The sequence below is a fragment of the Bemisia tabaci genome, chromosome 8 (genome assembly GCF_918797505.1).
Source record: "Bemisia tabaci chromosome 8, PGI_BMITA_v3".
Taxonomy (NCBI): domain Eukaryota; kingdom Metazoa; phylum Arthropoda; class Insecta; order Hemiptera; family Aleyrodidae; genus Bemisia; species Bemisia tabaci.
The window spans coordinates 42,971,049-42,984,133 of NC_092800.1; the positions used below are offsets into that span (position 1 = coordinate 42,971,049).

Genomic DNA, 13,085 nt, shown 5'->3' on the forward strand with positions numbered 1-13,085 from the left:
TCATCGGCACAGCTCTCACTTGCATCTCAGATAGCCCCCTCTTCACCAATTCCAGCATTGGAGAACATTCACAAATTGCCGTAATTTATCGCGCACCAAAATTAAAAGACGATCCATGTGTAGCAACCCTTTCATTCAAGCCACACGGAATTATCTTTCCTTGGAGCTTGCCAACTTTGCGGAAAAGTCGCAAGGTGAATCCCCCCTTCATCGGGGAGGGGGGCTCTGGCTGTCTGTGAACACGGGACGATGTCTGGAAGTCTTCAAGACTGCGCGTTGCCAGATTCGACGTAAAAAACCGCCTCAATTCATACTGTGCGATATAAAAAGACAGGTGTGCAAAATTGCACGGAAAGGCAACCCTGGTAAGAGGCGACCAGATAAAGAGGGGATAATTAGCAACGATCTTAAAATAACTGGGCGACACTTCATAAAACATCGATCGATCCACTCGCCGGCCGGGTCCGAAACAAACTCTTCGGCCGATGATGGATGGTGCGGGACCGAAAATCCACCAAAAAACTGTGGAACCCGGTGACAAAAAAACTCGGCGGCCTGTGCTATGATATTACTGCAATAGCTGGATCTTCGCCGGTATGAATGCTGCAGTTGGCTCAGAGGGTACGGATCCCAGAGCAAAACAAAGCAATGGATAATTTCAAGTTTTTTCGGTTCTTACATCTTGAACCAAGAACAAAATTTCTAGAAATTCACTTGATACCCTTCAGAAAATGTATGGGATTTTGAAATATAAGTGGAAGGCAGATCTTTCAATTTTGATACTGCATTTCAATCCTCTTTCAGGTTGAAATTGCCTTTTGGATTGGCTCAATTTTTCAAAGGAGGGGTATGGTATCGATAAGGGCTGCTTTTGAGCCCACCCTGAATTTATTCAACGCTCCAATTTTTTGCTCATTGGAGGTCTAAATTTTACGGAGTGCCTTATAAAGTAATAATTTCTGCTCTCTTTATAGGTCTGATACTGATTTAAACATGGATGGGTCCGAGGGCCGATTTTAGCGAAAAATGCGAATTTCTCGGCATTCGACATAGTGCAAAAACTTGCATTTTTCGCCAAAAGTAACATTCAGACCTACGATTAGGCGTGCAGTAATAGAACTGAAATAGAGACCGGAAAATACCAAATCATTTCGCATTCCGTAAAATGTATGGAATTTCTTCCAGTGAGAAAAAATTGACGATTCTTTTACCTAGAAAGCCTCCTGAATCCTCCCTCCAGACCTTTCTACGAAGTTAGGGAATTTCATCGGACGCTTCTTTAGTGGGTTGTTTTTCTGTGCCCCCTGGACCCCCCTTACTGAGGTGTTCTTCTGCTCCCTTCTTCGATGGCGATATTGATTCGGTAGCGAGGTGTCATTTAGATTTTCAGAGATTGCTCCGCAACTAGTATTCATTATCGCGAATGACTGTTGTCGGTCAGTGGCGAGGCGCGAATGATCCACTATCGACATTTCCCCATTCGAAGCGACAGCTTAGAATCGGTTATTAAGGTCTTCGTTGCGAACAGCCTTTATTTCTTCGATCCTTCATTTCGATCCTGTAGTTTATCGATCCTTTTCCACAAGTTTAAATAGCATATCGACGGTGAAACTACCAAACCACGTATCTCGGTTTGCGACGTCGCAGACTTCCTGTCGTACTTTATTTTTTAAATGAAAAACTACTTAACATCCAGTCTTGAAAATTTCTGTGATTTTTCCTCTTTGTGCGGAGAAAATTCCGCGAAAATTCCAAGGAATGATATTGATTTGGTCTACTTCAAAAAAATAAAATGTGAGCGTAGATTTTTAAACACCGCAAACGAGATACGTGGTTTGGTAGTTTCATCGTCGATAATCATCGATATAAATCTGTTGTGAGTGTGAAGCCTGACCCGATGAAGTCGCGAGAGGACGTCCGTCGGTTGTCGGGGCATGACGATGGCGGACGCGCGGAATGCAACTCGGACTGGGATTTGCATCATGCGGCCTCAATAAAACGCATCAATGAGCGCATACTGATAATGATAATGAGCCGGCCGTTGCAACGACCCGTGCCGGTCATCAGAGACGTCACTTGGAGCTCCACTACAATGTATCATCCGCCAACTCCGCCACGGGGAATCCAACCATCCACTCGGACTCGCTCCATCGCACGGGGTTCGACCGATCCATTTAGCAGCGTTGATGTCTCGGGCTAGAGTCCCTTTATACTGAGAGTCAAAACACCCCTCATGGAGTCACAAACGGGAATAAAGATTACAGAAATTGAACGTTTTTTGTTGGTTTTTTGCAATCTTTGATCGGCCCATTCTCAAATTCCTCTCTCCGTTCCTTCTCTCATTCCGTTTGTTCCTTGCCGAACCCGTAATTCCCTGGTCCATTCCAGATTATAATCTTTGCAATCGGTGAAAATGTAATCTTTATTCCCGTTTGTGACACTGTGAAGGCCTAAAATACGGGAACCAATCAGAAATGGATTCACATTGTCTTGACTCTCAGTATAAAGGGACTCTATCTCGGGCAAGAGAGCTTTGATGATCTTCATGGGATGTTCAGGTGGGCCAATCATGCATGTGCTTCCGATTTTCAAATGGGTCACTGAACCTTGTATTTTTTATTTAATATTCTGAAAGTACCTGGTGAGTAGATCACGTGATGATTTACTGGATAATATTTTTTGGAGCCAATATCCCGGACAAGCTCGCTTTCAAAAATTCCAAAGACTCGAAGGGATTTCGAACGCCCTGAAATGACGGGAAGGTAATAATAAGTAATGAGCTGCGATAGTCACATCGCTGCATCCTCTTATTTTCAACTACTGTTCGATAAAATGAAACGTATTTTAATGCAAAATTCGTCGTCTTTCGCACGAAGGAACGTAACTCAAATCCAAGGTTGCCAAATTGACTCCAACGATTGATTTATTTTACAAAAATGTAAGTGCGCAATTTTTTTCAAAATTTGTCTGATTTTTGCATGAAATCGGAAGAAAAATCAACGAAATTTTCAGTTGGAAATGTCCAAGATTTTTCTGGTTAAAATGCAATTTACGAAGGAAAATTTGGCAACATTGAAATTTAGTTACGTTTTTTCGCGAGGAAAACGACGAATTGTTGCCTGTTTACTACCGATAAAATGAACGAGATTCGATTCTTTGATTCTGAAGATATAGTTTCGACTTTCCTATTGCTTTCATCTACGAGAAGTACGTTGATTTTGTGATACGTTTTTCTCGTATAATTTGGATGAGAGAAAAAATGTTGCGTAGTGATTCGATTCTTTGTTTTTTGGAAGCCAAATGTATCAACCTCGATCTCGCCAACATTTCCTCTGACCTTATAGACTGTATTTTTAAATTTGCGTTGAATTATTTTCGTTCTGTTTTCCGATTCAAATTGAAGTCCTCGAAAAACCTCTGGTAGAAACCCAACTCTATAAGTACAAACGTGATCCACAAATAACCGTAAATCAGAGAATGAAGGTCCATAAATGGGGATTCCGTGCGATTTGACAGCGTACGGAGGCGACGTAAGCCTCCTCGCGGAGCGTGTCGGAGTGGTCGAGTTGCATTATTGCGGTCTCCCCCGGGACACGAACACATGCATGTTTACATACTCCCCAGACAGCGCGCTCGCCAAACTTCCCGTCCAGTATGCTCGATAAAAAAATCAGGTGTCCACCCTTTCGGTATTCAAATCGTACCTCGCGTGCAACAACTGTGTCCGTAGCCACCTTTGACTTATGAGACACTCTGTAGTCGAACTTACGAAAAGGCATCGTTTTCACATTCGCGGCGGGATCATGCACATTGTGGTCGCACCGTATGTGAATCACTTGTTTTCGAAAGGGAACAAGTCCATTTTAGCATGAGCCTCGGCTAGCATTAAAGGACTTGCTAACTAAGTTTCATCGAGGAATGGACCTGTTCGTGTTCCCTTTTGAAAACCACTGATTCAGGTGCGGTTAAGTACGAGCGCGAAACTGCTCACGCTACAGTCTACATGGGTGATAATGATACAGAGAAAACTAGTGCTTCGATTGAGTGTCTACATTGTTCTTATTAATCAATTAAATTACTTCTTTTTGACGCAGGGCCTGAATTTTACTCGTATGTAGGGGAATTACAGGACTTAAAAGGGCTAATCGGTTCAGGCAACATGCGTTTGACGAATATTGGAATCTTCGGAGATCAGAATTGGATAAAGAATGGATAGAAAGTCGACTGAAACTCATTGAAAATCATGGAAAGTTGATGATAATTATATTTAGGATTGGGCCGGAGTGACTACCGCCACCTAGAATTACGATTGCATTATTAATAAAAAAAAATAGTCAAAATACGACGAAAGATTGAGATTGATACAATCCTCCTGATTTAGATAATACCTTGCAATTTTTGTTAAAATTTGATTCAATTTACACATTTCGATACAATGCGAATAATTACACGAATTAACTTCAAACTGTACACGTTTTCTTAAATTTTAGAAGTTTTTGTTTTTTGATATGTGATAATACATATATTTGAACATGAAAGCTTTGGTGGCTGAGAGAACCTATAAAATCAATCCTATAATGCTGCAAAATGCATCGATCCAGTGTGCTCGCTGAGTCGAATTTTTTGACAAACATAAATGGCTCGATCAGTAAAAATCGACATTATCTCCCGAAAGAAAAATTGCTTCCACTTTTTGCAAACAATCAAGCCGCATTCTTCCACAACCTAAAATTTTCTTTCTTCTGATACTAATATCACTTTCAATCTTTGAGAGTTTAGGGTCAAACCCGCGTCAAAATTTCCAGATTTTCCTCCTCCGTGCACTAGCAGAAAATCGCGGCAATTTTTTTCCTGGACAAAAAGCTCCCTTTACATTAATTTAGTCACATATAGTCCCTTTAAACGCAGCTGATGCTTCCATCTTCTTTCCGCCCCCGGAGCGAATAAATCGTCGCCTGGCTGACAAAAGGTCGCAACTACACATTGACACGAGATCACAAATCATTAAATGGAGATGTTGCATGTGTGAGGAATTTGCGATTTGACTGTTGATTCTTAGGTAAAAGTTCGCGAGAAACACGATGGTGCCACTGGTATTCTCTGAAATCAACTTCCAAGCTCAAAAAAAGCTCTCAAGCTGAGCTCAAAATGGAGGGGATATCCCACGCTATCCTGAGAGTCCACCTCTACATCAAGACAAACTCTCCATGCAAAAATAGGGAGCAAATACATTGACAGGGGTGCCACTTTATTTGGGGACTCCACAACTGAAAACACGGCAACCCTGCTAATGTATTTGCTCCCTATCTTTGCATGGAGAGTTTATCTTGATGTAGAGGTGGACTCACAGGGTAGGGAGGGATATCCCCTCCATTTTGGCCTAAACTTAAGAGCTTTTTTTGAGCTTGGAAGTTGATTTCAGAGAATACCAGTGGCACCATCGTGTTTCTCGCCAACTTTTACTTAAGAATCAACAGTCAAATCGCAAATTCTTCACACATGCAACATCTCCATTTAATGTTTTCCTGGGCTCGTGTCAATGTGTAGTTGCGACCTTTATTTGTCAGCCAGGCGACGATTTATTCGCTCCGGGGGCGGAAAGAAGATGGAAGCATCAGCTGCGTTTAAAGGGAGTATATGCGACTAAATTTATGTAAAGGGACCTTTTTGTCCAGGAAAAAATTTCCGCAATTTTCTGCTAGTGCACGGGGGAGGAAAATCTGGAAATTTTGACGCGGGTTTGACCCTAAACTCTCAAAGATTGAAAGTGATATTAGGTATTAGAAGAAAGAAAATTTTAGATTGTGGAGGAATGCGGCTTGATTGTTTGCAAAAAGTGGAAGCAAATTTTCTTTCGGGAGATAAGGTCGATTTTTACTGATCGAGCCATTTATGTTTGTCAAAAAATTCGACTTTGACATAAGAATCAACAGTCAAATCGCAAATTCCTCACACATGCAACATCTCCAACGCACGGGCGACAGGGTTCATATCAGAGTGCAGTTACGCCCTTACATCAGGAGAGCGACGAAATTCTCCATTGGCAGGGGTTGATTTTCGGGGGCTGACCTCACTCGGAAACGGTCACCGGGGTCCAGCAGCGCTGTCGGGCGCCGCGAATCGCCCTTCATCCCCCGCCCGTCCGCTTCCTACCCCTTCGTTCCTCCCCTATTCCCCCGTCCCACATTGATCCACCCCCGCTCCGCGACCCGCCCCTCCCCCTCCGCCCCGCCGACGGCGTCCGATAAAGGCGCCTCCTGCAGGCAATTCATCACGAGCGCCTCTCTTTAAACACGAGTCGAACGACAAAAAAATAGAAAAAACACGAGCGTTTTTTTCACCGGGAAACCCCGCGGCCCGGCCGAGTGTTTACAGACTTAAAAGCAGAGGCGGAGTCCGTGATTTTCCGGGGTCTTTTCTCGCCGAGACACCGAAGCCTCGTGAATGAGTCCGAGAAAACGCCGACGAACGAGACTTATGCTTAGGAAAAACGCTCAACTTGTGAGCGATGCCGGATTTCGTCTGATAAAATACGAATTTTCAGGGAAATTTGAGAAGATTTTCCTTTCGATTTTCTGGAGAATTTTATTTCCGACATAATCTAAAAATTTGACGATTTTAAGAAGAAAGATTCGTAACTTCTCACTAAAATAGATATTTAATCGGGAAACTTGGCAGTATAGGAGTGTAAATGTACGTTACCGGATTTCGTCTGATAGAATACGAATTTTCAGGGAATTTTGAAAGGATTTATCTTCATTTCGGGGAATTTTATTTACAACTTCATCTAAACAGTTTGAGAAATTCAAGAAAAAATATTCATAACTTCTCACAAAAATAAATACTTTATCGGTAAAAACTTGGCAATATTGGAGTGTTCGCACGGTGAGAACGTAGTGCAACGGAATGAGACTTATGCACTGCTGTCTTGGGGAAAACGCTGTGAGGATATCCGGATGTTGTCAAAACATTTAAATTTTCCCGACTTTTCCTGCTGTCACTGGAATTAAACTACATTTTGCAACAGGGAACTACGATTCTTGACTCATTCCACACACAAATGTATGTGTCATATAAGCTTTTCTACGAAGATAGGTGCTTTGTGCACAAAATCGTGAAGTATAAACTTTCTGTAGTACATTCTCTTCTGTTTACTCATAGTAGAAGGATGGGTAAAAACGCTAGTAGACGTCTGAACAGGACCAAAGATTCTGATACCACTATTCAAACTCTCGAGAGCGCATATTGCCTACCCTCTCAAATGAAGGAAAATTGAATGCAAGAAGCTACATCTCAAGCAAAGTTTCTCGGGGCGATGTTGACGGCATTGAATTCTCCGAAAGAACGATAAGAATTGAAATCACCACCGTTGGATAACCATCCAACAAGGAAAAGAAGTAGTTACTTACGTTGACCGAGGTTGGCTTCAGGGTACTTTTCCCTGATGAGACGGCAGGCGTCGAAGACGTTCATGAGCGGATCGAACTGCATCGTCTTGATGACGTTCCGCTCCACGATGCTGATCCTGAGCGAGAGGTTCGCCATTTCGTTGTCGTCACCGTCCTGCCCGGCACCGGCACCGACTCACTGAAACAACCCCAAAATTCCACAAATTAATTTCATTAAATTAACGTTCAAGTTAGCAGTAGAAATTAGAATATACACAAAAAAATTACTCACGAGCATTCTAGCCTTGGTTTTCCATTTGATATTTTTTGGTAGGTGGTTAAAATGGTATAGGAATAGTTTGATCAAATTTGGGTTAGTGAGATTGATATTTGGACGTATTTCGACCAAACAGACCTATGTGGAGGTGAGAAATATGGGGTGTGCTCGTTAGTTCTCTGGCCGTAAGAGTGAATGGGAATAATAAAGCGCCAGTGACGTCAGCGGCAATGATCGAGCACTCGAGCGAGGGGGAGATCGTCGTCGGGGCGCTTTAACTCATGAGCCCTGTCCACAAGGCTCTCTTGCCATGCCCGCGGCTCATGAGTTCCGCATTCAGTTGGCACATAGGTCTCTTTGATAGAATGCAAAATCCCGCTTTTCCAATTCTTCAAAAGGAATCACGCCCACTTTTACATTGCTTCTTATGCAGCTTCCAAGAGCACACCCCATATTTCTCACCTCCACATAGGTCTGTTTCGTAGAAATACGTCCATTTTTCATGTCTCCCTGAAGGCTGAAACGCGTCCTCAGTTGCTTTCTTGAATTAATGCACTAGTGCTGTACCAAACAGCGTATCTCTTTGAGGGAAAATTGTGCTCATATGAGCTTTTTCCCTCTGTACTGAGATTTTCAGCTTTAAGCTGATTTTCAACGTACGTTGCCTAAAAAATTGTAACATTCTGTCTTAAGACCCGTGCGTCGATCGCAATCAGTTTGTGTTACTGATTTTTGTCTTTATTTTATTGTAATCTTAAGTTACATTAAACTAGTAATTTTCAAAATTATAATTAAATTCACTCAATTTAAATTTTAACAAGAAAACGGGGAACATTTTAAAGGTCAGAATTCTCGTGAGTAATTTTTTCTGTTAATTTAATTAGCCAAACCAACGGAACACGAAAAAAAGAGAACGAATCTGGACCCGGCCCGACCCGCCACCCACTTGACGCGTGTCGTTCTCAGCGATTTATCCGCCATTTAAACCTATGGTAAAGGATCGATTGTATTAATGATCGATTCTTTACCACAGCTTGAATGGGAAAATATCGGTAGTCGATAATTGACGCCTCGCCACTACTGGCGGCCGCCCACGCTCCAGAAGCCCCCCCCCCCCCCCCGCCCAACCCTTCCGGACTCCGCTTCTGCATCGGTCGACGGGCGACTATTTTTGGACGCTTCCACGGATTTTGATGGACAGCCGCTGCTGTGCTAAGGAAGAACCCCTTAAGAACCTTCGCACGTTGCCAAATTTCCTTTTATAAAATACGAATTTTCAGGAAAACTTGCGAATAATGTGCGTCAAATTTTTCAGAGATTATTATTCGCAATTTGATCAACGGTAGGTGAACATTTCAAGGAAAAATATTTATAAATTTTCTCAAAAATTACCGTTTTATCAGTGGAAATTTGGCAACGTCCGAAATGCTCATACTGCGTTTTCGCTTAGCGCAGCGCGGCCGGCTGCGCCGCTTCTCCCAGGCCGAAAGTTCAATCCGTGCGTGCGCAAAAATACGCACTCCGAGCGGTGGAAAATACTTCATAGCAGGTGTAAAGAGGTTAAAAAACCGGGTCAAAATAGATGGAATTGACTCGGGGACCTGGAAATTTTCCTCGAGAAACTTCAAATCAAAGCCAAAAATAACGGAGCACAAGACATCAAATTTGATTAGCCAAATTGAACGTTTGTGACCGAATCTGTGAGAAAGGACCTTATCTTACGGGAGGAAAATTTTCCAAAAAAAAAACATATTTTATGAAACATTTTGAGATTGACTACATCGAGTTCCAGTAACGCTGTCTGCAAGCCTTTGAAACAAGCTATTTGGGAATTTACTTCAATTTTCTCCACTACAGCGGGCGCTAATTGCCCCTTTTCTTTGTGCAAGTCAGAATTATTAACCTAAAACACCTAAAATGTTAACCTACGACTTAAGAATTTTAGTCTTGGAACTTTCAAATCGTCATCTCCCATAATTTTCGAGTTTTCATGGTCAAACTTGCACCGAAATTTTCAAATTTGTGAACTGTTTTGTACTGACAATTGCAGCAACAGATTCATTGAGTGAGAGAGATCCTCTTTTACGGGAATCAGTAAGCTAATTATCTTAGATTTTAGTATCATCTCAGTTCTCAGTTGATCACCCTGGATATGAATGAACTGAAGCGAGTAAAGACTCTTCGATAACACCATCGAATTTTCACAATTTACGTGATTGACGCAAGCAAACGCTTGACAAATCAAATAATATTTTTATTTTTCAGCAGGTCGTTCCAGCTATCCACATACTTTAGCACGCGCCACCTTGAACTTGCTGTCATCGAGGAAATCCCCCCGATATAAAATAATCCTCTTATCAATGGGCAAAGATTTTGCTACTCATCACGTGCTGCCCTAAAACGCGTAATAGTCACCATGAACTCGCGATTACGAAATTAAAAATGCATCCATTCATCCGCAAGCTCGTTGACCGATTCATTTATTTCATCGCTTCGCTGACGTACGAGCATAACTACTTTTTGAAATGAGTCCGATCGTCTGTAGGAATTCATACTGACCATGAGAAAATTGGCCAGAAAACGTTTCATAAATTATAGAGAAAATTTGTCTTAAATTCAAAGACAATTGAATCAGTGAGTTCGAAAACACACCAACTCGGTTTTTTTTCGATTTTCACTTTTTTACGGTTTAGTAACACTTATGGATAGAAGCATCTGCACGCAAAAGGAAATTTCGAAATTGCAATCGGAAGTGCTCGAAACAGCAACGGGAAAAGGGAAGAATCGAAGTATTTCATTGGAGATACCAATTTTTGGCCATTTCAAGGGAAACGGATGACCATCCGATTTTGCGATTTTCTTTTTTCGCTTCTGTATACCTTGTACCAACAAGTTATATAAATATTCAAGCGTTATTCAGGTCGAAAAATATAAATTTTACAGGGCAGACTATGAAAAATCAGTATCTGAAAGTCGGCGAGAACGAAAACACACCAACTCGGAAATTTTTAAACGCTAAATTCTCTGTCATCAAACTTTGTGTATCGATTTCAACTTGGTGCTTTACAAAGTCTCCAAGTACTTGTCCTTTGGAACCAAAAAGGTTTTTCTTTAACTAACTTCTTCGCCCGCTGCGCCGTTTTAGGTGTTTCCTGAACATTTTTTTTTTCCGAGTTGGTGTGTTTTCGAACTCACTGATTCAATTAAGGCACATGTCGAAGAGATTCAAAAATCTAATCATGAAAGAAAATCACTGAAATCAGAGATTCGATGGAGCCGCTCTCGGCGCATAATTGCGTTGATTTGAGGATTCCGTTAGGTAACCACGTTGCGTTCCCGCTAATGCATTTACTCTGTATCCAGGCCCGAGCGGGGGTTCGAGGACTCGCGATTTTATCAAAGGGATAAAAAGGCTATTGTTTATCCTCCTTCCTCGTTCCACGTATCCGTCAGCGGCGAGGATCGTTGTTTCAGCATTAAGCAGTTTTTTTCAGCGCTTCGTTTCGGCGCTGCGATAAGATTAATAGCGTCTGACAATATTAACGCGTCGTTTTTTCTCCCCGTCGCTCGCACGTCACCACGCCACAGCAGCGTCGCGCCGCGTCGGGCGCCTGAAAAAGGGATACTGCAAAGGCACCCCCCCGGATCCCTCCCCGCCCCCCTCCGTCGTGCTCTCCACGCGGTACCCTCTTCGCCGAATCCGAATCCCTGAGCACTGCTGTGCTGCCGGATATTTTTTCCGGGGAAAAATCGTTGAGCATTTCATAAACGGAGAGATTCGTGTGGGAAGAGCAAGATGTAGGTGATTCGATGGACGCCATATTTTGTGTCAGAACGGCATGCGATATATCGCATCAGTTGGTTCCGTTTTTTCAGCTTAGTTTTTTAGAGGAAAAATATCACATTCGATACTGATATCGAAACTGCACTCGAATGCGATATTTTTCCTCTAAGAAAGCCCTGCCTTTATTCAGTTGAATTTTCAAAATTTTCAAAATTTCTTTGTCAAATTTGGTACATGAATTCTTTAGTCTCATGACAACAGAAGTGCGACCCCAAAATTCGAAAAAATGACAAGTAGCAGAAATTATGAAACGAATTGATGCGATAGATCGCACGTCGCTCTGACACAAAAAATGGCAACCATCGAATCACCTTGATGGCGAAAAATGCTGAGGAACGTCGAAAAATTTATCTTGGAGTCGGTAAAATAGGCTCAAGTGTGAAAAAAATTTAAGAATTTTGCTATTCTTTAGTACTTGTCATTTTCTTTCCTAATCTTTTTTCTATTATGGATCGTATTTGATAGTGTTTCGATACATCGTATGGTTCAAAACAACAGGATACAATCTCAAACTAACATTTAAGCTTATGTGTGCACTCGCTTTTTAATTCTTCGGTCCTGGTTTTCTTAGTTAAAAAACGGCGATGGTCATTTCGGACCCTATGGGTCCATCTTCAGGTTAAACAGCGATCGCGAGACTCGAACTTGTCGAGGAAATAAAAATAAAAATAAACACGTTACCTCACTATACAACGTTATCAGCACGTATCTGTTTTTAAGTGAGTACACACGTAAACATTGACACCTGATCAAGTAAAGAACTCATTCGACTTAAAACATTTTCGCATTTAAGTTAGAAAATCTGAAAATGGGAAAATTCCCGACAATTTCACTATTCTTTGCCATTTGGTACTCGAAAGTAAAGTCAATACACAAAGTACCGACACTCGATTATCAAATGACTGGCAGGCGACCTGGTTGCCATGGATTTCAAAATTTACTTTAGGCCCTGTTTGATGAATCGAATACGATCTGCACTGGAAAAAAAAAAAACACATGGGATCTAGAGTCCAGACTCTTGAAGACATTGACAAGAAAAAGGACTCTTGATTCAATCAGATTTAAGCTTAAATCAAAAGGAAATCCGCTAAAATTAAGAGGCTTGGTTCTTGATTTAAACAAAAATCCGATTGAATCAAGGGTATTTTTTCTTGCCGATGCTTTCAAGAGTCTGGACTCTAGATCCAATGTGTTTCTTTTCCCAGTGTAGGAATAGTGCAGAATCAGTAAAATAATTTGTCCCGTCGACGGTAAAGTTTGCATCGAAAGGGGTCGATCAGGGAATCTGACTACATGGCAGGGGTTCCAGCCTGTCCCCCACGGGATTTTTTCTCGCCCACGCGTTGGCTGTGGGGGCGAGGGGGGGAGGGGCGTGATACGCGCTCAACTTTTCGCTCGTTCTAATTGCTTTTTAATTCCATTACCGGCACCGACGCGCGCGTGGTGTGCCGCGTCGCGACGCCGCGCGCGTGGTGTGCCGCGTCGCGACGCCGCGTCCCGTCGGCACTGCATCGCGGAGTCCCTTTCAAATCCCTTAACCGGGGGTCGTTACCACGGCTTTTTCCCGATAGCTTTT

The 13,085-nt window shown here is 42.2% G+C and overlaps 1 protein-coding gene across 1 annotated transcript in view; it reads right to left on the reverse strand.

Moving 5' to 3' along the window:
- Positions 1-13,085, reverse strand: part of LOC109030280 (Talin_middle and talin-RS domain-containing protein rhea) — a 94,246-nt gene that overhangs the window by 46,221 nt on the left and 34,940 nt on the right. Inside the window, 1 exon segment of the mRNA XM_019041174.2 lies at positions 7,410-7,587. Coding sequence (XP_018896719.1) covers positions 7,410-7,545 — 136 coding nt within the window. The 5' untranslated portion in view covers positions 7,546-7,587.